The sequence below is a fragment of the Rhinoraja longicauda genome, chromosome 16 (assembly GCF_053455715.1).
Source record: "Rhinoraja longicauda isolate Sanriku21f chromosome 16, sRhiLon1.1, whole genome shotgun sequence".
NCBI lineage: Eukaryota > Metazoa > Chordata > Chondrichthyes > Rajiformes > Arhynchobatidae > Rhinoraja > Rhinoraja longicauda.
In genome coordinates, this window is record NC_135968.1 from 32,273,604 (window position 1) to 32,301,023 (window position 27,420).

Here is a 27,420-nt window from a genome sequence, read left to right on the forward strand (position 1 = left end):
TGCAATTTCATTAAAACCTTTCTGGGTTTCCTCCGGAGGCGAAATCGAAATGATGGTGCTGTAATAGTGCCGCATCTTACGAGGTTATGACATCTGTATTGGTATTACAGATCTACAAATGTTACGCTTTTATAATCCTCCAAAGCTGCAAAAACATTACAAATTTGTATTCCTGTACTAAACAGAAAACTGTAATGCATTTTACCTTACAAAAGTGTTTGAATGCAACCCTATCCGTCATTTTCAACTTCCCTTGTTGAAGTTGTGCAGCTTTAAGGAATTAAAACCCCTCTCTGCACAAACTGCAGGGGTCACGTCAACGACGCTGGGTGACCCGCGGCTGACGGTGACGTGACCGGTGAATCGACGCGGGGCAGCGTCGTCGCGCGCCAGTTTCGAACAGTCCAATCAGGAGGAGGGCTTGCGGGCGGCGGCGGGAGCTGGAGCGGCGGCGGCAGCGCGCATGCGCGAGGATCGGATCGGATCGGCGTTCGATTTCGTTCAGTTAGAATTTGAAAAGGGCTACGGCGGAGAAGGGGAGCGGCGAGGTAGGTGGATGCGCCGAGTGAGGGCGGCGGAGGAGGAAGGTGGGCGAGTGAGGCCGGCGGAGGAGGAAGGTGGGCGAGTGAGGCCGATGGCGGAGTGAGGTCGCCGGCGCCGAGTGAGGCCGATGCGGAGTGAGGTCGCCGGCGCCGAGTGGCGGAGTGAGGCCGGCATAACCGCTTGGCGAAACAGCTGCGGCAGGAGGGTCAGGCGGGGGAGGGAGGAGGAGGAGGAGGAGAGGGGAGAGAGTCTCCAACCCCGGTCTCCAGTTCCTCGCCGCCACCCGTCGGAACTGCAGGCCCCGCTCCGGCCAGTGTGGGCCTTGTCCGTGGGGTCGGCTCCCCATGTTTGTAGTGACTTTTGGTGAAAGTGTGTGTCTCAAGCACCTCGCGGCAGCAATGGGCCTTTGATGGGCGACCTCGCGGTGTGGGGTTCGGCGGGGTTTGAGCCCCGGTCATAGTCGGAGCCCTAGTTGGTGGCGGCCGCCATTTTACCGGCCTGCAATACTTGGTGTCTTTCTGCAGGTCATTGCCCGCAATCGCTGTGCGCGCTGGCTGCTCCATATCATATCATATATATACAGCCGGAAACAGGCCTTTTCGGCCCTCCAAGTCCGTGCCGCCCAGTGATCCCCGTACAATGACACTATCCTACACCCACTAGGGACAATTTTTACATTTACCAAGCCAATTAACCTACATACCTGTACGTCTTTGGAGTGTGGGAGGAAACCGAAGATCTCGGAGAAAACCCACGCAGGTCACGGGGAGAACGTACAAACTCCTTACAGTGCAGCACCCGTAGTCAGGATCGAACCTGAGTCTCCGGCGCTGCATTCGCTGTAAAGCAGCAACTCCGTAAAGTCAACAAACAAAATTGTCGGTCACGTTTCTGATTTTGTCTTTAGATCCCCACCTTTTTTGTTCAGTTCACAAAGCTTTTAACCATGGCCAGTATGTCTAGCCACTTAAGGCGTATCTACTACATTCGGTGTTCCCGACGTAACCTCTTTTGCAGTTGCACGACCAATGGGTAGAATCGGTTTGTTGGTCCTCCTGGTTGCTAATCATTTTATCACCCATTCCCACACTGACCCCTCTGTCCTGAGCTGCCTCCAGTGCTAGAGAGAAGCCACACGCAAACTGATGGCACAACAGCTTGTATTTTACATTGGATTCTCCTGTTTTAGGTAACTGACCTAAATTTGGTACTTGGATTTGTGCCCATCCCTCACTCCCCATCCATCCAGATTATTTCCTCTGGCTTCACACCTTATCCCTCTCCTTTTTTGTTTTTTTTTCATCTTTCTCTCTGCCTTTGCCCAACCATCAGTCTAAAAGAACATACGCTCAACTGTATTCAACAGGTAGTGTAAGAAAATAATTGCAGATGCTGGTACAAATCGAAGGTATTTATTTCACAAAATGCTGAAGTAACTCAGCAGGTCAGGCAGCATCTCAGGAGAGAAGGAATTGGTCTCCTTCTCTCCTGAGATGCTGCCTGACTTGCTGAGTTACTCCAGCATTTTGTGAAATAAATACCTTCAACTGTATCCAACTATCATTTGTCAGGTTTTGTCCTGACATGTTTTACAGCATGGAAACAGGCACTTTGGCTCAACTTACCCATGCCAGTCAAGGTACCCCATTTATGCTCGTCCCACCTTCCTGCGTTTGGCCCATATCCCTCTAAGCCGTTTCAATCTGTGTATCTGTCCAAAAGTCTCTTAATTGTTGTTATAGTACCTGTCTCAACTACCTCCTCTAACTACTAGCCACATCTTCCCATCTCCATCCCTTTCTGCAGAGACCATTCCTTCCGCAACTCCCTGGTCAACTCGTCCCTTCCCACCCAAACCACCCATTCCCAAGGTACTTTCCCCTGCAACCACAGGAGAAGCATCACCAGTCCCGACACCTCCCCCCTCCAAGGACCCTGACAGTCTTTTCAGGTGAGGCAGAGGTTCCCTTGCACTTCATCCAACCTCATCTCTGCTGTTCCAGGTGTGGACTCCTGTATATCGGCGAGACCAAGCGCAGGCTCGGCGATCGTTTGTGGATGATACGAAAATAGGTGGAGGGGCAGGTAGTGTAGGGAAAGCAGGAACTCTGCAGAAAGACTTGGACAGGTTTTGAGATTGGGCATAAAAGTGTCAGATGGAATATGGTGTGGCAAAGTGTGGAGTGATGCATTTTGGTAGTAGGAATAAAGGCGTAGACTATTTTCAAAATGGGGAGAGAATTCAGAAATCGGAGGTGCAAAGGGACTTCGGAATCCAAGGATGCTCTTTTTGGAAGTAGATGAGGGGGAATTTCTTTAGTCAGAAATTGGTATATCTGAAATTCTTTGCTATAGAAGGCTGTGGAGGCCAAGTCACTGGATATTTTTAAGGCAGAGGTAGATTATGGGCAGAAGGCAGGAGAATGGGGTTAGGAAGGAGTGATAGATCAGCCATTATTGAATGGCGGGGTGGACCTGATAAGCAGAATGGCCCAATTCTACTCCTATCATTTATGATCTTATGAGCTTATGATTTAAAACTGAGATGAGTAGGAATTTCTTGAGGGTAATGAATCTAGAATTCCCTGTGGGTAGTGGAGGCCAGATCGTTAGATGTACTTAAGGTGGCCATAGATATATATTTCAAGTAATTCAGCGTAATTGTGAGCTGGCACAGAAGAAGACTTGAGGCCAGCATCAATAGACAATAGGAGTTGGGCCATTTGGCCCTTCAAGCCAGCACCACCATTCAATGTCATCATTGCTGATCATTCTCAATCAGTACCCTTCTCCCCACACCCCCTGACTCCGCTATCCTTAAGAGCTCTATCTAGCTCTCTCTTGAATGCATTCAGAGAATTGGCCTCCACTGCATTCTGAAGCAGAGAATTCCACAGATTTACAACTCTGGCTGAAAAAGTCTTTCCTCATCGCCGTTCTAAATTGCTTACCCCTTATTCTTAAAATGTGGCCCCTGGTTCTGGACTCCCTCAACATTGGGAACATGTTTCCTGCCTCTAGCGTGTCCAACCCCTTAATAATCATATGTTTCGATAAGATCCCCTCTCATCCTTCTAAATTCTAGTGTATACAAACCTAGTCGCTCCAGTCTTTCAACATATGACAGTCCCACCATTCTGGGAATTTACCTTGTAAACCTACGCTGCACGACCTCAATAGCAAGAATATCCTTCCTCAAATTTGGAGACCAAAACTGCACGCAGTACTCCAGGTGTGGTCTCACTAGGGCCCTGTACAACTGCAGAAGGACCTCTTTGCTCCTATACTCAACTCCTCTTGTTATGAAGGCCAACATTCCATTGGCTTTCTTCACTGCCTGCTGTGCCTGCATGCTTCCTTTCAGTGACTGATGCACTAGGACACCCAAATCTCGTTTTACGTCCCCTTTTCCTAACTTGACACCATTCAGATAATAATCTGCCTTCCTATTCTGACCACCAAAGTGGATATCCTCACACTTATTTGCTAATGGTACTTTTAATCCCTTCATCCAAGTCATTAATGTATATTGTAAATAGCTGCGGTCCCAGCACCGAGCCTTGCGGTACCCCACTAGTCACTGCCTGCCATTCTGAAAGGGACTCATTTATCCCCACTCGTTGCTTACTGTCTGCCAACCAATTTTCTATCCATGTCAGTACCCTACCCCCAATACCGTCTATATACCAAAACTCTCGTTTGTTATCTTGTTTGTGACTGAACTTCAGCCAAAACGGTACACGATAGCGTGACACTTTTAGGCCCACCTTACTTACCATTGTCACTTTAGTGATAATGCAAGTAGTTTTATTGAAATCGGTGTCATATTTTTAAAGTTATTCACATTTTAAGTTTAAAAGGAGAGAAGGGGGGAGTGGGGGGGTGAAGGGAGAGAGAGGGGGGGGTGAAGGGGGGGGGTGAAGGGAGGGGGGGGTGAAGGGAGAGGGGGGGTGAAGGGAGAGGGGGTTGAAGGGAGGGAGGGGGGGGTGTGGAGGGAGGGGGGGGGTGGAGGGAGGGGGGGGTGGAGGGAGGGAGGGAGGGGGTGGAGGGAGGGGGGGGGTGAAGGGAGAGGGGGGTGTGAAGGGAGAGGGGGGTGTGAAGGGAGGGGGGGGTGAAGGGAGAGGGGGGGGTGAAGGGAGAGGGGGGGGTGAAGGGAGAGGGGGGGGTGAAGGGAGAGGGGGGGGTGAAGGGAGAGGGGGGGTGAAGGGAGAGGGGGGGGTGAAGGGAGAGGGGGGGTGAAGGGAGAGGGGGGGGGTGAAGGGAGAGGGGGGGGTGAAGGGAGAAGGGGGGGGTGAAGGGAGAGGGGGGGGGTGAAGGGGGGTGAAGGACGGTGCTGCACCAATGCAGGAGAGGTTTGGACCCAACGGGTTCACTTTACAGCCAAAACGGTACACGATAGCTTGACAATTTTAGGCCCACCTTACCCGTCGTCTCTTTAATGGTAATGCAAGTAGTTTTATTGAAATTGGTGTTATATTTTTAAAGTTTCACATTTTAAAGTTTAACTCTATCTCCTAGGGAGAGGGAGGGGAGAGGGAGGGAGGTTGGAGGGAGGGAGGTTGGAGGGAGGGAGGGAAGGGGAGGAGGGTCGATAAGGGCGGTTGAGGGGGATGGAAGGGGGGTGGGAGGGAGGAGGGTGGATAAGGGGGGTTGAGGGTGGATAAGGGGGGTTGAGGGGGATGGAGAGTGGGAAAGGGAAGTGGGGAGGGGGGTGGAAGAGGGTGCTGCACCAATGCAGGAGAGATTTGGGCCCAACGGGTCCACTTGGGCTAGTGTGCTCTAATTTTGCCCACTAATCTCCTATGTGGGACGCTGTCGAAGGCTTTCTGAAAGTCGAGGTACTCCACCGGCTCTCCCCTGTCAATTTTCCTAGTTACATCCTCAAAAAATTCCAGAAGATTAGTCAAGCATGATTTCCCCTTTGTAAATCCATGCTGACTTGGAACGATCCTGTTATTACTATCCAAATGCTCTGCAATTTCGTCTTTTATAATTAACTCCAGCAACTCGCCCACCACTGATGTCAGACTAACTGGTCTATAATTTCCCGTTTTCTCTCACCCTCCTTTCTTAAAAAGTGGGATAACATTAGCTACTCTCCAATCCACAGGAACTGATCCTGAATCTATAGAACATTGGAAAAAGATCACCAATGCGTCCACAATTTCTAGAGCCACCTCCTTAAGTACCGTGGGATGCAGACCATCAGGCCCTGGGGATTTATCAGCCTTCAGTCCCATCAGTCTACCCAACACCATTTCCTGCCTAATGTGAATTTCCTTCAGTTCCTCCGTCACCCTAGGATCATCCACTAGAACATCTGGGAGATTGTTTGTATCTTCCTTAGCAATCTTCCTTATCGATTGGCAATGACTGTATTGAATGGTAACTCAAGTAGTTTGAGCATTTTGGCCGAACTTGTGATAATACTGTTGAGAGGTTTTGCCACATTTTGACTAATGTATATGTTTTGGGGGACTTACAAATTGCAGATCAATTAGATTTTCTTTATATTAAAAGATTTGATATTGGTTGCAGATACTGGATTTGGAATAGGATGTTATAATGTATCAGGAATTGTTTCATTTCTTGCTTAAAGATATATGACTGAGCCATCATTGATACATACATTTCATACTTCACACCAATTTCCATCCTGCTCTTAAATATATTTGGACTATCTCCGACATCTCCCTACCGTTTCTGGATCTCACCATCTCCATCACAGGAGACAGACAAGTGACTGACATCTACTACAAACCCACTGACTCCCACAGCTATGTGGACTACGTTTCTTCCCACCCTGTCTCCTGCAAAAAGTCTATCCCCTACTCCCAATTCCTCCGTCTACGCTGCATCTGCGCCTGGGATGAGGTATTTCACACTAGGGCATCAGAGATGTCCTCATTCTTCAGGAAACGGGGCTTCCACTCTTCCATTATAGATGAGGCTCTCACTAGGGCCTCTATATCCCGCAGCTCCGCTCTTGCTCCCCTCCCCCCATTCGTAACAAGGACAGAATCCCCTTTGTCCTCGCCTTCCTCCCCATCAGCCAGCGGATCCAACAAATCATCCTCCAACATTTCCGTCACCTCCAACGGGATCCCACTACTGGCCACATCTTCCCATCTCCTCCCCTTTCTGCGTTCTGCAGAGATCGTTCCCTCCGTCACGCTCTGGTCCACTCGTCCCTTCCTACCCAAACCACCCCCTCCCCGGGCACTTTCCCCAGCAACCGCAGGAGATGCAGCACCTGTCCCTTTACCTCCCCCCTCAACTCCATCCAAGGATCCAAACAGTCTTTCCAGGTGAGACAGAGGTTCACCTGCACCTCCTCCAACCTCATCTATTGTATCCGCTACTCCAGATATTAACTTCTCAAAATTGGCGAGACCAAACGCACACTCGACGATCGTTTCGCCCAACACCTTCGCTCGGTCCGCCTTAACCAACCTGATCTCCCGGTTGCTCAGCACTTCCCCTCTCACTCCCAGTCTGACCTTTCTGTCATGGGCCTCCTCCAGTATCATAGTGAGGCCCACTGGAAATTGGAGGAACAGCACCTCATTATGCTTGGGCAGCTTGCAGCCCTGCGGTATGAACATTGACTTCTCCAACTTTAGATAGTTCCTCTGTCCCTCTCTTCCCCTTCCCCATCCCAGTTCTCCCAGTCTTCCTGTCTTCACCTTTATCCTTTCTTTGTCGTCGTCCCCTGACATCAGTCTGAAGAAGGGTCTCGACCCAAAACGTCACTATTCCCTCCCTCCTGGATGTTGCCTGACCTGCTGAGTTACTCCTGCATTTTGTGAGCCATCATTGAGTTTATATCAAATAACTTGCCTAGAAGACAGAGGTATTGAAACCTTTCATGGATGCTCCCAAAACTGGAAGTGACAGCATCTTGCCTGTGAAGGGTTGTAAGGGAAATATGTCTGAACGAGCAGCCTTGCAGATTATTTTTTATCTTGGGGTGGGTAAGGAGGTAGGCAAATGCATGGGGGGGGGGGGGGCGTGAAGAGATAAATGGTAGAATGGTGTACAGGAGTATTTATGTGACAAACTAAGTCGTGGTGCAGGCCGAAACAGGGTAATAATGGGACAGGAATAGAGAAAATATGTGCCTGCAACATTATTGATGATATCAGAAGTTAGGAAATGTGTCTTGACTTGGCCTGCAAATATAGAGTCTTGAACCCCCGACATTATATTGGCTGTATTATCCATTTCTTGCAATTCTTCATATCCTTCTAAATCCAGACATCTAATACAGTCAACTTTCTCTACTAGAACATGATGCCTGGGCAAAATTCAGGGGCGATAAAGCTGTTAAAATTCAATATTATTTGAACACTTAATGCAGACTGGTGTGAGAACTTGTTTTATTGGAGTAGGATGGAAGACCAGAACGGGTTGGAAAATTGAGATGGCAAACACATTAAGTGCACAATCTATCAAAAAGCCAAGCTATTGGAAATAATGTGAAGCTTTTTAAAACTGATTTGTTAATTTTATTGAGAAAATTATCTTGCACTTTATTAAGAAAATTATATTCGGTTATGGACCAATCAATATATATGTGTATATATATATATACATATATATATATATAATAACTATATTATCAGCTTTAATTAATTTTGGATGTAGGCCTAAGCAGGAGATGACCGTGTTCAGAGTGCTTCTAATCATTTTACATAATGTGAAATGTTGCATTTTATTAATTTCTGAGTGCTTGAATGAACTGGTTAATTTATCCATATAATGTAGCTGCCAGACACGGCAACAGACTATTCAACTTAGCAAGTCGAAGCAAACTATTATAGCGCTGTACTTCAGAACATTCAGATTAGACATACTTGAGCAAAAGGCTGCTGGAAAGATGATATTCTGATTACATTATATTAAGCAAATACAAATTTTATTTGACCATGATAATTAACATTTTCATAGCATTATTCCACTCATCAATTGCGGTGGGTTAAATATTCCATTTTCATTCCTAACTAGACCAAGTGGACCCGTTGGGTACAAACCTCTCCTGCATTGGTGCAGCACCCCCTCCTCTCCCCCCCGTCCCACTCTTCCCCCCCCTCCCACTCTTTCCCCCCAAACTCCCCTCCCTCCCCCCTCGGCCCAACCGTGGAGCCATTGCCGGGCGGGGAGTGCCCCGGGAAGCGTCTCATGCAGCTCGGCTGCAATGTGTGGCGGGGAACGTTGGCGCGGGACGGGTGCTGGTCCTGTGGGGGGGGGGGGCATTTATTAAAGTTTATTAGGTAAATTGTTTTTTAAAAGTGACAAAAGTGGGTTTGTTCACACCACAGGGGAATGGTGAGTAGGGTGGGTCTAAATGTGTTGCGTTGTCCTGTACCGTTTTGGCTGTGTAGAGGAATGGTACACACATAAACATAAACACACAAACAAACCGAGAGTTTTAGGGATGGATGAATGGATGTTTTTTTAAAGATCACTTGTATATAAAATTATGTCCATCTCAAACTCTTATTTAAGGGAGTCTAATTAAGGTCGCTGTTTGTTACAATGAGAAAATGAAAAGCACTAATGCATTCGATGGTCTTGATTGCAAACCCTGTCTTTGCTGTTTTCCCCAAAGTACTATTTAATTCTTCTTCAAGGGAAGTAATCTATTTTGGTAGCTGTAATAATTTCCTTCCTTGAATTTCTTAGTTTGTCGTGTTTTAGTAAACCTTTTTATTGAGATATTTCATCTTTTTGTTTTCAGATGACTGGCTCAAATGAGTTCAAACTAAACCAATGTCCAGAGGATGGAATATCAGCTATTAAGTTCAGCCCAAACACTTCACAGTTCCTCTTGGTGTCATCCTGGGACAGCACTGTCCGTTTGTATGATATCACATCGAACAATATGCGGCTAAAATACCAACATTCGGGGGCTGTCCTGGATTGTGCTTTTCATGTAAGAGGCTATTCAATTTGCAAATGAATTGTGATTACCAGAGTTTGAAAATATATTAGTATTGAGCAAAAGATGATCTTTCCTGTAAGAGGTAACATTCAAGCCACATGATAACAACCATGTTCATTTATTTTGTATAATGTAAATAAATTTGCATATTTAGTAATTTTAATCCACACTTTTGATTTATTCTCCGCTCCATTTTTTGCAATCATCTTTACCTTCTGTTATTTTTCTTGTTCTGCTTTTCTAATTCCTTTTAAAATCACAGGTTCAAGCTTTGAGGCACAATCTCATCATTCTACCCTTACTATACCAATATTCCAAAATTATCTTTTCTTGTTGTCGTCAAATTATTTTTCATGTTTTTCATTATTCCAATATACATATTTTCATGAATCAGGAGCACTTGAGAATTATTTCCCTTCCAATTCTTTTAATCTATATTTACAAAGACTAGAACACAAAAATGGACCTGTAGATTTCCATTGTTAGAGGTCTTTTATTTGGATGAGATGTTAAATTATAATCACTCTCTTGGGTAGCAGTAAAAAGATCTTATTACACTTGAGATAGTTTATGGGATTAACCCTGGAATCATGGAATTTATATCTCAGTGAGAAAAAGGATTTCTAGTTATCATATTTGCATTTGTGAGAGTCAGCGACCTACAAATCGGTTTTAATGCTCTTGCATATTTTGAAGTTTAGTTAAGGTAGGGATGTATTTAATTGCTTGCTTGTAAAGTAACCTGGAATTGTCAAGGTACAATATGGAAACAAATAAAATGCTGAAAAACACTCATCAGGTTAGACTGCTTCTGTGGAAAGGGAAACAAGAGTTCACATTTCAGGTCAGAGCCGTCAGAAGTTCTGACTGACAGGTTCAATGATTTTAGCTCTTTTTTTGTTTTTATTTCAGATTTCTAGCTTTTGTAGTTTGATTTTCATTTTATGGTTGGATAACGTTCTACTTTAAACTTCCTTCTGGTATATATCCATTCTAATTCTGCTTACTGCTTTCAATATCATTCATTGATTGTTTACTTTCTGACATATTTTGTACTTGATCAATTCTTTAAATATCTAGCCTCGGGGAGTGAAGGGGAGATGTCCCATGCATCAATTTGGTTGTCTACAAACTGCATGTCTACAGCTCTGATAAACGCCCTATGCATGTAAGCTATGAAGTAACCCGCATGACAACAATTAGTTATGTGACTAGCACACAATCTTTGAATATATTGTTCATTTGTACCGTATTGCTTTTGCAATCTAGGAGCTTTGGTGCTTTGCCTAAAAGGATTATGCATTATTCTCGCACATACAGCTGTCATGCTAATTCATCTCCAGTCAGTACTTGTTTATGCCGTGGAAATTTAAATTATTGTGAAGAATGCTTGCATTTTTGATATAACTACAGTTTAAATACTTCTGCAATTCCATTTTGCATCCTCTGCCTCTTGTTTGATAATGAAGTAACAGATATTTGGTCTTGGTACTTAATAGGGTGATGTAAACATATACAATTTGTGATAGGAGTAAGTTACGTGGAGGGGCAAATTAGTTACATTTTTTCTGGAATGGTGCAGGTTCACATCTCATTTTCTTCCATTCCTTTGTGTTCTGTGCTATTCTCTCTGATTTTGGCCATTTATCCCTTCGGAGAATCAGATTAATTTAATTCCCCGTGTGTCTCCCTGTAGCTGACATCCACGTGACATTAAAATTTGGTCCTACAATAGGCCACAACTTTTAATAATATTTGGAACAAATGGTGTGCTTGAAATATGGCTTCAACAACGAATGGAACGCTTTGCAATTCTTGACCAATTATTTTGAGTGCAGCATTAGGAACAGTAATTTAAATACTAATCATTGTTTTTGAATTCTTAATGCATGAATTAGCAGGGGATGAGCAAAAATGTTAAGGATAAATAGCAGGTATTCATTGAATCCTTTACAAGAATGTCATAAAAGTGACATTCTGTATTTATAGTGTTTTAGTTAAATTGAGGTAGGCACATTTTAAAAAGTACAGAACTTTTAAAATCAAAAGCATGGATCTTGGTACTTTATTATCCAATTAGTTTGAATACTAAATAAAAAGCAGAGGCAGGGAATACTCAATAGATCAGGCAGTTACTGGAGAGAAAACGACTGGAAATGTAAGGTACAAAATGTTGCAGATGTTAGAAACCCACAACAAATGCTGAAAATACTCAGCGGGCCAGGCCGCATCTACATGCCCTCCAACATACTGAGATTGTTGGTGAATTGTAGGAAGTTGACGATGGAGATCCTAGAGTGAGTGGGATAGAGAATTAAAACAATATTCCAGTTAAGACTGGAAGCCTGGTAGTCCACACCAACTAGATAGAAGCAATTGCTCAAACTGCAATTGGCTTATTTTAGATGGTACTATGTCAAGAATAGTAAACGTGTTTCATTGAATTGGGAATATCCACCTTTTCCTTTGTCTAGATGAGAGTTTGATTCCTAGATGGTCGGAAGGAGGGGATAAGAGGGCAACTGTTTCTCCTGTAGTTGGGAAAATTTGTGATGAAAGAGGAATTGGTTTTTTTTTGGAAATGGAAGAGTAAGTCAGAGCGATACAGCACTGAAATTGCCCTTTTGGCCCAGGGAGTCTGCACCTCTCATCAACCTCGCTTGGGTCAATCGCACAATAATACAATTTTTATTCTCCTGACATTCTCATCAAATCCCCCCAGATTCTAGCGCTTGCCTACACATTAAGATATTTGCAATTGACGATTCAATCTTCTAATTTGCACATCTTCGAGGTGTGCGAGGGAACCAGAGCACCTGGAAGAACCCTCGCTGTCCTGGGGAGAAGATGCAAACTCCATGCAGACACGCTTAGGATTCGAATTCAACTTGGTCAATGCCATTGTGAGACAGTCCCTTGTAGCGGCACTACTGCGCTGCTTGAGTTGTGGAGCGAATTGCCTCCAAGGAATGTTTAAAAGAGAGGGAGAACATGTCTGATTGTGAAACCTAGATGGAGATGGTAGAAATTAGAGGATAATTGGGTGAAAGGGTAGATATTAGGGATGGTAAATAATGAGAAGGGGAGCTCTATGCTACTATCTCTTGTAAGACTATTCAATTTTCATGATTTTCTGCAGCTTTGCAATATCTCATCTAATCATGACACCTTCCATATTAGTGTTTCTGTGATATCTTTTCCTTAGTTATGGTTTTGAAGTCTCAACTGTGTTTGTTCCATTTCCTGTGTTTGTTTCTGCTTCCTGTTCAGTCACTCACAAAAAGGATAGGGTTCCCCTTGTTCTTGCCATCTCATCATAGTGTTCAGTGGATAAACCTCTTCCCTACTATCTCCAAACTGATAATCTTGCCTCCCATATTGCCATTCTCATGAGTGTTCCCTCTACGACTCAGTGGTTCTATCTCTACTAACACTGCAAACTACTATCTGCTAACGTTCATCACCAACTTTCCATTGCAGTTGCAGGAGATGTAACACCTGCTTCTTTACCTCTTTTCTTCCCACCATTCTGGAACCAAAACGGTCCTATAAGTGACACAGTGAATCATTGGCAATACTTCCAATTTAATGCATACATTCTCTGCTCATGATATAGCTTATTTTGCATTGGAAAAATCGGTCAGATTGGATGACCATCTTTACAAAACAATGCGTAATTGATGTCAAGTGTTCCTGCACTATTATTTGTCATTTTACTACTTTATCCCACTTTAATTCTTCACTCTTCTTTCTAGCCTTTTGGTTTGTCGCATCATTTTATATTTTATGCTTATTACAGCCTGCAGGATTCAATTTAATTCAAGTTATTCATTTATCAATTCCTCAAACAAAAATGTTAACTGTTTTCTTTTCTTCAGAGGTACTGCCGTACCTTCTGAGTATTTCAACATTGCTTAATTTCACCTATCGAGCATTGGCAATATATTTCCATTTCAGTGTTCTTTAATACTCCAACCCTCTTTCATCTTTTATTAGCATCTCCATAAGCATCAACAATGATCAACAATTGCTCCCTCAGGTGATATCACCGATACCACCTTTATTTATTCATTCCCTTAATCTCCAGCCTATCATAGATTCTGTTTTGTTCTCTCCACCTCTTCCCCTTGTTTGTAGCTTTAATCATGTTGGATTTCCTTGTTATATTGAAATGTTATTGACCTGAATTGTTAACTTTTCCTCTCATCCCCGACTTCCCTGAATTCTTAAGAATTTCCAGTATTTTTTTAGTTTGGAATTCTAGCACCTGTTCATGCAATCATTATTCATTTGAATCTCCTTTTAAATAGGATCCAACGCATGCGTGGAGTGGCGGATTGGATCAATCACTGAAAATGCGTGATTTAAACACTGACCATGGTGAGAACTGTTTATGTTAAACAGATTGAGGTTCGTGATGTGATAGAATACACTTTTGCAGGTCTCTGTCTATAGTTCAAACAAATTATTGCACCAGATCGCCAGTTACATTAATTTAAGGACTTTAAGTAACTTTCCTCTTTATATAACTTTTGGGGATACTGTTGGTCTGCTTGTCCCAAATATTGTGTTTACTCAATGTAAACCATAAGCCTTAATATTGTGAACATTTTACTCACTCCTTCCCTTTACTTCAATCAGTTGTCTAGCCTATTCCTGGGGTCAATAGTGTCTTTTCGGCAATACATTCTAGTCTCGGACATACCTGTATTTTAAAGTTTTATTTTTTTGAATATAAACGTGCCTCTGGCACATTGTTCTAGGTCCTTAATAATGCATTTCTTCGTGATTGAGGAGCAATTTTGCTACATACATCTTCATCTTAAACACCTCCAGCAGTTTGAAGTTTGGAATTGAAACATTTCCAGCACCTTTCTTTTGCATTCTCTTTTGGCCTGTTTGACTATTCCAACCACCCTTGCAGGCAGTAAGTTGCAGATCATTTTAAGCTGTAAAATATCCTTGCATACACTTCTTTCCCACCAGCCTCAATCACCCATCTCTGTGATCACTAATGGAATAACTTTTCTCTCTTAAGCTTATTTAAAGCCAACTCTTAGACTTATTTGCTCCAGGTAGAGCTCCTCTACTTTTGCATTCTGACTCCCATAGTTGAAATCAATGTTCCTGGAATCATTCTTGTAAATATTCTGTACTTCCTAGAGTATTCACATCTCTGTTAGAAGTGCTGTTGGGGCGTAATACTCAATTTTTGGCCAAACTGATATGTTACAAATGCTGAGTTATAACTCTCAACCTTCCTACCTGCAGGGATTCTACCCGTTCTCCCCATTGGCAACCTGGGATTTCCAAAGATTTATGAACATTTATAGCCAGATTTCTCTTCTTGTACATCCTTTAGAGCTATGCCATCTAGTCTATATTTGGTTCATAAACATAAATTTTTGTTCTGATTTCATTAAAAATTGGCATTAAAGGCATATATTGCCTATATTTCCCTGACTATTCTGGCTTACTGGGAAAAAAACATGTGGTATGGTGATAAAATTCCTCTGCTGAAGTAGAGATGAAGTTGCGAGAAGAGTCGCTTATCAGCATGTCGCTATAACGTATGACAGTAACTGTCACTGTATAAGCAGCCTTGCAGGTAGTTGGGGTGATTATTTCATTTGAACCCCAGTACTGTGCTTTATAAGTGTGAAAGATGTATAAGAAGGAACTGCAGATGCTGGTTTAAGCCGAAGATAGACACAAAAACTTGGAGTAACCCAGCGGGACAGGCAGCATCTCTGGAGAGAAGGAATGGGTGACATTTTGGGTTGAGACCCTTCTTCAGACAGGTGAAACTGGATGCTCCTTGAATGAGTTTGATTTAAATTGATTTAATGATAGTCATATGATATTCTTTATCATAAGTATCACAGAGAAGGAATCCTTGAGCAAAAAACTATTCAGCTCAGTTGAATTAAATTCCAGATCTAACCAATGAACTATAAGCAATGCAATTCTTATTTACCACTTGTTTGAGTTTTAGAGAGAGCGTGGAAATGGGCCCTTTGGCCTACCAAGACTGCCGACCAACGATCACCCATACTCTAGTTCTATCCTAGAAACTAGGGACAATTTACAGAAGCCAATTAAGGTACAGACCTGCATGTCTTTGGAATGTGGGTGGAAACCAGAGTACTGGAGAAAAGCCACGTGGTCACAGGGAGAACATACAAATTTTGTTCAGACAGCACCCGTAGTCAGGATTTAACCTGGGACCCTGGCATTGTAAGGCAGCAACTCCACTGCTGTGCAACTGGGCTGCCCTGATGGCCAAACAAATTGTGAATAAGAATACTTGCTTGCATCAGCAGCTTGAAGGTTCTCACCTTCTCCATCATGGTCTGGTTTGGCTCGGCCACCAAGCACGACATCCAGAGGCTGCAACGGATCGTTCGCACAGCTGAGAAGGTTGTTGGCTGCAACCTTCCTCCCATTGACGAACTGTACACTGCAAGGGCCAGGAAGCGAGCGGGCAAGATCATCTCTGACCCCTCTCACCCTGGCCACAAACTCCGAAGCACTTCCCTCTGGAGGACTGTCGAAGCAGCCACACTAGTGATAGTTCTACTCAAAAACCAAAGTCTGTAATCTCTTTTTGGCTCCTGTTTATTTTCACCCACACGTTTAGACCCTAATGTTGTATCCTTATTGTTTTGATGTGGTTATGCTTTATTCTTAATTGTTAACTGTATGTTTGTGTTGTCATTTGTGAGCGGAGCACCAAGGCACATTCCTTGTATTTGCAGACTTGGCCAATATACATTCATTCATTCAATGGGTGAAAAATATCAGAAGACTAATTTGTATTAGTTTTGGTTTTTTGAAATCCCATGGTATATAACTCTATTTCCAGTGCAGATGGGAAAATTGAATGCTGTATCTTGTACTATTAGATGGGTCTATTCCAATAACTGTTAGAATGTGATCCATATTACAATTAGGTTTTATGGTTTACTTTTCTTTACAATAAAATAGTCACAGTTTGTAACGAGGGAGAAACAGTGTTTTCCTGATATGAATCTTGCTGTTTTTTAAAATAGAATCTATTGTGGGTTCCCATGATGCTTCAATTCGTTGCGTTGAATACTGTCCAGAAGTGAACGTAATGGTCACTGGAAGTTGGGATCAAACAGTCAAGCTGTGGGATCCTAGAACACCTTGCAATGCTGGGACATTTGCACAGCCAGAAAGGGTATGTAGTACTCTTGTTTTAAAATAATGTTTTAGATAAAAGTTGTCTCAATGGTTGATTGTTATTTTAAATCTTGATTTTAGAGGTGCAAGATGGATTGTTATTCTTTATAAATCTCTGTTCTGATCCAAAGATGAATATTCCCTAGATACAGAAAATAAATGCATGATTTTGTTAAATAATTTAATGTTAAATGAATTGGCACGTTTGACAAATTTTGTCCTCTGTATTCAGAACAGAGACATATTTTGAAATTGGATCTAATTTCAACGGGGATGATGACAGAAAGTATTCCTCCTTGCACGGTGAAGAAAATCTAAAACATTTGTCACCTAAATAGGTATTGTGGCATGATTAATAGACATTTTTAACACCAGTTTTTGCCAAATTAGGGATCATAGATATAATATGTATAAGAAAATAACTGCAGATGCTGGTACAAATTGATTTATTCACAAAATGCTGGAGTAACACAGCAGGTCAGGCAGCATCTCGGGGGATATAATATGACAATGTTAGTGATCGCCAGTAATGTATTGAGTGGCCAAACTAGCTTAAGAGACTAAATAATCTACTGCAACTATATAAAGTTTTGTTTAGAATGAAGGCACATTTTACTTGGTATATTGAATGTTATACATGTCTTTGCATCAAGTAATAAGTATAATTTTGCTATATTCCCATTTTCAAGTGTAAAAAGTTTGCCAAATTGGTAACTTGAGTCTGTTTTTAGAATGAGGTAATTTTGGTTTGGGCAGCATCTCTAGAAAATATGGATGGGTGACATTTCAGATTGAGGCTCTACTTGACTCCCAACCTGAAATGTTACCTATCCTTGTTCGCCAGAGATGCTCCTAATCTGTTCAGTTACTCCAGCACTTGTTTTTTGAAAGCCAGCATCTGCAGTTCCTTGTCTAAAGTTTTGATTCTGAGGAAAAAGGTTGCTTATGGGTTAAAATGCCTGTAGTTTCAACGGCAAAGCTGAAAATAGAGCAGATGCCCAAGAATGCAGAAAGCATCCACCATGAACAAAGATAAGATTGGCTTTCCTTGGTGCTGAAGAAGTTTATTGGACCTAAAAATATTCTCTTTTTTTTGGCATTCTAGTGAGTTGGTAAATGTCTTTATCTTTGAGAGGGACAATTTAGGTGAAATCCAAGTTGAGTCTCATTATATATAGTTTATTTATTTTAGGACATCAGGGAAACAAGGAAATGGTAAATGTTACCAGTGCAGATGCATTTTCAAATGTTCACAAGTAATTTTCACCTTTTGCATGTTGTAGTATATGGTTAAGTCTTGTAGTTATAATGGTTATAACATGTTGAGAAGTTAACCACCTGCTTGAAGCACCCGATTACAACATGATTTATTGCAATATCTAATAACTGGCCATGAAACTATTCCATTACTCTTAACCTAATTTTTTATTTTATCTTTGTTTAGCGAAAATGGGTTGTGGTGAATGAAGGTATGATTTATAGCGTGTTAGGTTCCAAGAGCCAGTGATGAATCTGTGACAGAATGGAGTGGAACAGACAGGCATTGTCGATGAAACTGTTTATTGGTTCACTGGGATTCATTATGGCATCAGGTTTTTTATCTGATTGAGTAATACTATTCCTGATGAATGTGTGCACAGAGTAGACTGGCAGAATCTGCATGACCTATCAACTCTATCAATTGATTGATGAGCACGTAGGAGTTGGGAATATCAAACTTGCAATGCGGAAAATACCTGACAACCAGTATTTCAAAGAAGCATGTGCATTACATAGAATTTGTATCAACAGTTTAAATTATCAGCTTAAATTCAGGAAAATTAATTTTCTAACTGCTAATATATGTGTGAATATATCTTAAAAAGACAGTCATTGGCTTTTCATCTTAACTAAGTGAATTATGCAGTTTCAGTCTTTTAAATGTTGGTATTAGACAATAGGTGCAGGAGTAGGCCATTCGGCCCTTCGAGCCAGCACCGCCATTCAATGTGATCATGGCTGATCATTCTCAATCAGTACCCCGTTCCTGCCTTCTCCCCATACCCCCTGACTCCGCTCTCCTTAAGAGCTCTATCTAGCTCTCTCTTGAATGCATTGAGAAAATTGGCCTCCACTGCCTTCTGAGGCAGAGAATTCCACAGATTCACAACTCTCTGACTGAAAAAGTTTTTCCTCATCTCCGTTCTAAATGGCCTACCCCTTATTCTTAAACTGTGGCCCCTGGTTCTGGACTCCCCCAACATTGGGGACATGTTTCCTGCCTCTAACGTGTCCAACCCCTTAATAATCTTATATGTTTCGATAAGATCCCCTCTCATCCTTCTAAATTCCAGTGTATACAAGCCTAGTCGCTCCAGTCTTTCAACATATGTCAGTCCCGCCATTCCGGGAATTAACGTAGTAAAGCTACGCTGCCGCCCTCAATAACAAGAATATCCTTCCTCAAATTTGGAGACCAAAACTGCACACAGTACTCCAGGTGCGGTCTCACTCGGGCCCTGTACAACTGCAGAAGGACCTCTTTGCTCCTATACTCAACTCCTCTTGTTATGAAGGCCAACATTCCATTGGCTTTCTTCACTGCCTGCTGTACCTGCATGCTTCCTTTCAGTGACTGATGCACAAGGACACCCAGATCTCGTTGTACGTCCCCTTTTCCTAACTTGACACCATTCAGATAATAATCTGCCTTCCTATTCTGACCACCGAAGTGGATAACCTCACACTTATCCACATTAAACTGCATCTGCCATGCATCCGCCCACTCACACAACCTGTCCAAGTCACCCTGCAACCTCATAGCATCTTCCTCGCAGTTCACACTGCCATCCAGCTTTGTATCATCTGCAAATTTGCTAATGGTACTTTTAATCCCTTCATCCAAGTCATTGATGTATATTGTAAATAGCTGTTGTCCCAGCACCGAGCTTTGCGGTACCCCACTAGTCACTGCCTGCCATTCTGAAAGGGACCCATTTATCCCCACTCTTTGCTTCCTGTCTGTCAACCAATTTTCTATCCATGTCAGTACCCTACCTCCAATACCATGTGCTCCAAATTTGCCCATTAATCTCTTATGTGGGACCTTGTCGAAGGCTTTCTGAAAGTCGAGGTATACCACATCCACCGGCTCTCCCCAGTCAATTTTCCTAGTTACATCCTCAAAAAAATCCAGAAGATTAGTCAAGCATGATTTCCCCTTCAGCTTCCCCATGCTGACTCGGAACGATCCTGTTACTGCTTTCTAAATGCTCCGCAATTTCGTCTTTTATAATTGACTCCAGCATCTTCCCCACCACTAATGTCAGACTAACTGGTCTATAATTTCCTGTTTTCTCTCTCCCTCTCTTATAAAGTGGAGTTTCTTAAAAATAATTTCTTAAAAAGAAATTATTCCTGGACTAGGTCTAACTGGATTTGTTAATGCAAACTGAAGAGCAGTATTCTGATCCAATTAAGTGTGCTCTGAGAATACTTGCATTGGTGTAGTTTCTCGCAAATATAAAATTAAGGTGGTCTTGAGCACCTTTTGATTAGTCCTTTGAGTGAGGAAGGTTCCAACACCGAGTGGAATGGAAAAAGTCAGAAAGAGACATTAAGGATAGGGCATGAGGATGTTGTGTTTAAAACGTATTTGCTGAGAAAGTGCTGTGGTTGCCTCTGGAGAGCAGATGTACTACCTTGTGTGGTTTTTATGTAATCTGATGGCAGATATATCCCTCTAAATTGTAGGATTTTGCGTCTTACTGCACAGATGTATAACATTTCTGGCTAGGAGCAGATCATCTGGCTTGTCAAGCTAATTGCTTGCCATGAGGCCCAAAATGCAACTGTCCCATCAACTATGCAATCTTCCAGGAGAAATGTAAAGTTAAGGGTCATTAAGGAAAACATATTAATCTCCAAGAAATTGCACTGTAAATATCATTAAACTAACTATCACTTGTGTTGCGATCCTGCTCCCACTTGAAGTCATAAAATGGAAATGGAATGGAAAATATAGCACATAAGGATCACCTTGGCAATAAGAACACCTTTGTCAGGATGTTATTCATTAATTACAGCTCGGCCTTCAATATCTTAATGCTGAATAAGTTTGTATCTAAACTCCTTGGCGTTGGGGCATTCATTGACAACTTGCTTCTAGACTTCCTCGCAGGCAGATTTCAGTAGTTTAGAATAGGTCATGACATTCCCTCCACCCTGACGTTCAACATTGGTGATCCTCCGGGTTGTGTACTCGGTCTTCTGCTCTAGTTCCTGTACACCCATGACTATGGCCAAACACAATGCCCAACTTGATCTTTAAGTTTGCCAATTAAAGGCATGTATGTTGAATTTGTTTTTGTTTACTTTTTTTTAGCAAGCTGCATATACATCAAAAATCTTAAGCACTCAAAAAATATTTTAGCTACTGTTTTAATGAAAAAAAATTATAAATGGACCATATGATTGCTTAAAGGATAGGTTTGCAATTTTTGTGTGCTGAATACCAATGTCACTTTAAATGGTTTTTTTAAACACGGGTTCATTTCAGTTCCTAATTTTACAAGTTGCTCTTCAGACTTTTGTGTCCTGCATTTTTTGAATGGAGTACACTAATTTGAGTTTAAACTATCAAGTATAGTTTGTTTAATGTGCTGATTTTTTTATTGGTTGACTTGCAAAAGCTTATCAGCTTAAGATGGCTGCCACCAATATAAAATAAAAATCATGCCAGACTGTTCTACTGTGCTGAGTGCTTGTATTTACCCAGCATAAAACGTCAAAGCATAATTCATGTTTGTTGCACTTAGTAATTTGAAAAGACAACCATTGAGCTTCTTTGCATCTTCCCCTTCTCCTCTATTTTAGGTGTACACACTTTCTGTGTCTGGAGATCGTCTAATTGTTGGAACAGCTAGCCGTCGTGTACTGGTGTGGGACTTAAGGAACATGGGCTATGTTCAGCAGAGAAGAGAATCTAGTCTGAAGTATCAGACCCGCTGCATTAAAGCATTTCCAAATAAACAGGTAATATTCATAACAGTGCCATTCCTTGTTTGAGTTTAACTTAATTGTTCTGTAATATTATAAGTTGAATGTACACTGAAACATTCTTAAAGAATGAGAAACAGCTACACTGTATCTCTTCGGCCCACCGAGTTCATGCTGGCCGGCGACCACTCCATACACTAGCAATATCCTAAACATTATGGACAATTTACAATTTTATCAAAGCCAATTAACCTACAAACCTGAGACACACAAAGCTGGAGTAACTCAGCCCCGGCCAGCAGCATCTCTGGAGAGAAGGAATGGATGTCTATCTTCGGTTTAAACCAGCATCTGCAGTTCCTTCCTACGCATTTAACCTACAAACCTGAATGGATTTGGAGTGTGGGAAGAAACCAGAGCACCTGGAGAAAACCCATAGTCACAGGGAGAATGTACAAACCTGTTGGGATCTAACCCGGATCTCTGGCGCTGAAGGCCGCAGCTCTACCACTGTGCTGTCCTTTGAGCCATTTAAAATCATTGTATCCAGCAGCTTCTATAACTACCTAAGCTACTCCAGATTCCCTTAATATTCTATTACCTGGCTAGAACCTAGCCCAAACAAACCAAACTAAATAATCAAGCAAGCTCCAAGAAACGCGTGTTCTTTTTTTGCATTGCTCTATGCTAATTAATGCATCCCTAACTAGTTCTTTTACTATGGGATCTTACCATGAAGCCTGTAGAAAATAGCACAGGAGGAGGCCATTCATCCCTATCTTTGCCAGTTTAAGATGTGTTCTTCACTCTTGTTGGCGCTCAGTTGATTAATCTGTAGGTTACACCAGCTCGGGTGCTCTTTCGGTTACATTTTAAATAGGATGATCTCTGATTCCAATCAATCAAGTGACTGACTTCCAGATTTCCATCTCTTGTTAAGTGAGAAAAAATTCTCAACTCCTGTACTCCTACAAATCAATTTTCATCAGTGTCCCTCAGTTACTGATGTCTTTGCTAACTAAAATAGATCCTCATTATTTGCCTTCAAGTTTTCATTATTTTGTACACTTACGTTAAATATCCCATCAAGTCTCCTTTCATCCAAAGTAAACAATCTCAGGGAGAGAACCAGAGCTTGAAAGAATTTTCATATGCAAATGTAACTAAGTTTTGTGCAGTCTAGCATTTTACTACCTACACTAAAGATGTAATTTGCATTTCCTTTGGCTATCTCATCATCCTCCTATATCTTGTAAAAGATCAATTGTTACTCTTAATTTTTTTTTCAATAGATTCTTCCAAATGAATTCCAATGTATTTGTGATATCACAAAATGCTGGAGTAACTCAGCAGGTCAGGCAGCATCTATGAGAGAGGGAATGGGTGAAGTTTCCTCTAATATAAAACATGAACAAATGTAACAGTGAAAGCCAGTCTAACTGTTATTGTGCTAAATGGTAGAATTCGAGATTTATATATTTGTATAAAACTATGCATTGTTTCATAACTATAGCAGCAGAATGGAATTCGAGGTCTACCTAAATCAATGTTGTAGGTGATTCCATGATCCAATAGACCTTTTTAAATGTGGTATAGGGCACCAAATAGTAAGAGGAGGGGTACTTAACAGATGTGTGCATGAAAGTGAACAAAGCTTCAAGCTCAAAATGCAGCAGTTCTTCTCTGCTTGCTTGCACTTTATGGATAAAGTCTATTCTCTGTATTTCCAATATTTCTTTTTTCAGAGTAAGTTATGTACAGTTACAGGTGAATTAAATTATGAATAACATCTCTTGCCTTTTCTTGAAATTATAAGACTTTGGGAGGATCAGCTTTTGATTAATGAGAAGTTTTAAATTTATACTGTAATGTGTAATTTATGAATTTGTTTAATTTTCTCCTTATTAGGGCTATGTTCTTAGTTCAATTGAAGGAAGAGTTGCTGTGGAGTACCTTGATCCTAACCCAGAAGTACAGAAGAAAAAATATGCTTTTAAATGTCATCGATTGAAAGAGAACAACCTTGAACAAATCTATCCAGTCAATGCCATTTCATTCCACAGTGTCCACAATACATTTGCCACAGGTAGATATAACTAAATATTGCTATGTTAATGAATGTTGCTAAAATGTGTTCTATTATTTTGGCCCCAAGATTCAAATTTTAGATTGATTGTGCTTGGTTAAAAAAAGCATGCAGTTAACTTTTATACCAGTAAAATCTCAATACATAAGTATTTTTTTATGAAGACTTTTATTTGCCCAGGTCAGATTCTTTTTTTTCCTTGACTCCCCTGCTAGTTTCTCTTTATATTAAAGGATTCACGGCAGAATTGATTTAACTTGTAAACTGGAAACGTTGTAACTTGTAGGTTTACTTTCTATCATATATATATATATATATATATATATATATATATATATATGCTTTGCTTTCTTCAAATACCAGCTAACCGAGGTTCAAGTGATGGAATGGTTACCAGGATTTTGAATCTGTTGTCCAAAGGGTATTTGACATGTCAAATTACCACGTGTTCAATTTTGTTATTAATTACAATAACCCAGACTTGTATTTTCTGATTTTTTAGAAATAATGCCTATTTGAAGTTATTTGGAAACATTTCAACTCCAAGATGTAAAATGTAAACAATCTAGCCATTGGCACAACTGGTAGAGCCGCTGTCTTGCTGCGCCAGAAAACACAGCCAATCTTAAATGGGTTTTTGAACTGCCTGAAACAGCGGTGATAGTGTATTTTGAAAGTTCCTCAATCTTCTGGAAGCCTGGAAACAAGATAAATTAGAGGTTTTGAGTTTTGTTTTTGGAAGCCAGAGAATAAAAAGAAAATGCTAACTGCAGGTGCTGGAAATCTGAAATAAAATCAAGTGCTGGAGACATTCAGCAGGCCAGGCAGCAGCTGTGTGAAGAGAAACAATTCATATTTCAATTTGAAGAACCTTCAGAATAGACATGATCAATGAAGCTGTTTGTGCTTCAAGGACATTATTAGACATGTTTAAAAGCTTTTGAATTATTTTTATTTTCCTCAAACTGACTAGCAATGTAACCAGAAAATGGCAGTTTTTAATTTTCAGTTATTTAAAATGATTAATAATTCAATTTAGATATATTAGCACTAAATCACGTTTAATAATGCTGGAGCAAAATCTTACATTAAATCAAGCCAGTAATGCTGCTGTTTTTTGGCACAATTTAGCAATCAATGGTAAGCAAATGTTTTTAGAAACATAGAAAATAGGTGCAGGAGTAGGCCATTCGGCCCTTTGAGCCAGCACAGCCGTTCAACATGATCATGGCTGATCATGTAAAATCAGTACCCCGTTCATGCTTTTTCCCTCGTATCCCTCGATTACTTTAGCCCCAAGAGCTAAATCTAAACTCTCGTGAAAACATCCAGTGAATTGGCCTCCATTGCTTTCTATGGCAAAGAATTCCACAAATTTACAACTCTCCGCGTGAAAATGTTTTTCTCATCTCAGTCCCAAATGGCCTACCCTTTATTCTTAAACTGTGACCCCTGGTTCTGGACTCTCCCAACATGGGGAACATTTTTCCTGCATCTAGCCTGTCCACTCCTTTAAGAATTTTATGTTTCTATAAGACCCCCTCTCATCCATCTAAATTCCAGCAAATACAAGCCCAGTCGACCCATTCTTTCATCCCATGTCAGTCCTGCCATCCCAGGAACTAACCTGGTGAACCTATGTTGCACTCCCTCAATAGCAAGAATGTCCTTCAAATTAGGACATCAAACCTGCACACAATGCTCCAGGTGTGGTCTCACCAGGGCCCTGTACAACTGCAGTAGGACCTCCTTGCTCCTCTATTCAAATCCTCCGGCTATGAAGGCCAATATGCCATTTGCTTTCTTCACTGCATGCTTACTTTCAGTGACTGATGTACAAGGACACCCAGGTCTTGTTGCACCTCCCCTTATCCTAATCTGACACCATTCAGATAATAATCTGCCTTGTTCTTGCCACGAAAGTGGATAACTTCACATTTATCCACATTATACTGCATCTGCCCACTCACTCAATCTATCCAAGTCACCCTGTAGCCTTATAGCATCCTCTTCGCAGCTCACACTGCCACCCAGCTTTGTGTCTCTGCAAACTTGGAGATGTTACATTTAATTCCCTCGTCTAAATTGTTAATAGATAAGGCCTTGTTGATGTTTGCTGCATTGCCATTATCTGTTTAAGAAGCTTATTTTAAGGCTTTTTTTATCCCTGATCTAAAGAATATAAACTACAGAATGAGTTCTTAGTCTCAAATTGATACCAAAAACAATTCCTAGAAATATATATTTTAGAAATAAGTCTGCTCTCCCATTCAACAGTCAAAAGCCTGCAGGTGCATTGTTTACATTGAAAAGTGAACTGCAAGGGTGTGACATAAATTTTTCATCTTTGCAAGCTGGAGTCTTTCATCTCTTTTATTCAACCACTGTTGCTGTCTGTTACACCTTTTGTTTAGAGTCGTACAGCACAAAAACAGATTCTTTGACTCCCAACTCGTCTGTCGATCAATAAGCACCATCTAACTTAATCCTAGTTGCCATTTGCCAACCTTTCCTATCCATGTACATGTTCAAATGTCTTTTAAATGTTATAACTGATTTGATTTAAAATAAGACTAAATGATGGACGGCTGGAGTTCATATATACATAATATATTGTCCGTTTAAATGTATTGAAAACTGTACCTCCTTCATGGTGACTCAAATTAAGACAATATTTAAAGCTGTGTTTTAAGGGCAAAGAATGTTGCAGTAAATTCCAGTAAACACTTTTTTTTAAAAATACAGGTGGCTCTGATGGATTTGTGAATATCTGGGATCCTTTCAATAAGAAAAGATTGTGTCAGTTCCACCGTTACCCAACCAGTATTGCATCACTTGCCTTCAGCAACGATGGCTCTGCTATTGCAATAGCATCATCATACATGTATGAAAAAGGTGAAATAGAACACCCTGAAGACAGTATCTATATTCGGCAAGTGACAGATGCGGAAACAAAGCCCAAGTGAGTTTCTCCTCAGCTGGCTTTTATCCTTTCGACCATTTGTTCAAACATTTATTAATTTTTCTAATTTCACGAATGAAATTGATGTTGAGTAGATAACAGTTGCTTGCAGAGCTAGTATTGATTTTATCTTGTTCTCCCAAGCTTTCAATATCCTTTGGATGATAGACGTCATATTGATAAAAATGTGCCTACTTGTTTTCTCAGACAGCATGTCAAATGTGTCTTTTTTTATGCAATGCTGCGTAAATCAACAAACATTTGCTCTTTTACATTAGAGATTTTCTCATTTTTCAGTGTAACATTATTCAATTATGGAAGATTTTAATATTGAGATCTGCAACTTTTCAGCAGTGATAATCTGTCAAAGAGCAATTAAAAATAAAAATGTATGGCATATTTTAACTGCTCTGATATGCGGATTCTTGGTCTAGCTAAAGGTTCAACAGAATTTCAATCTGAATTTTTTTGGCAAATGGTCGAAAAGATGACCATCTTTTATCTACCATAATCTACAGTTTATAACCATTGTCTGTAAATAAAACTGTTTATGTAATTGATGTAAGTTTACAATTCTGTTGAAGTTCACTTGTATGCATTATTTTAAACTTTGTTTAAACTTTGTTTAAAATTCAATAAAGGCATTTATATAAAATATGATTAACTTTGGGAGAGAACTGTATTACTTGCTATTAAATGTTG

The 27,420-nt window shown here is 41.0% G+C and overlaps 1 protein-coding gene across 1 annotated transcript; it reads left to right on the forward strand.

Annotated features, from left to right (window-relative positions):
- The first annotated feature begins 411 nt into the window (after positions 1-411).
- bub3 (BUB3 mitotic checkpoint protein) lies at positions 412-27,354 on the forward strand. The gene is made up of 7 exons (XM_078412856.1): positions 412-548; positions 9,284-9,478; positions 13,798-13,867; positions 16,540-16,691; positions 21,548-21,706; positions 23,579-23,756; positions 26,502-27,354. The coding sequence occupies exons 2-7, from the start codon at positions 9,284-9,286 to the stop codon at positions 26,720-26,722; spliced, it is 975 nt and encodes a 324-aa protein (XP_078268982.1). The 5' UTR covers positions 412-548; the 3' UTR covers positions 26,723-27,354.
- The last annotated feature ends 66 nt before the right edge of the window (positions 27,355-27,420 follow it).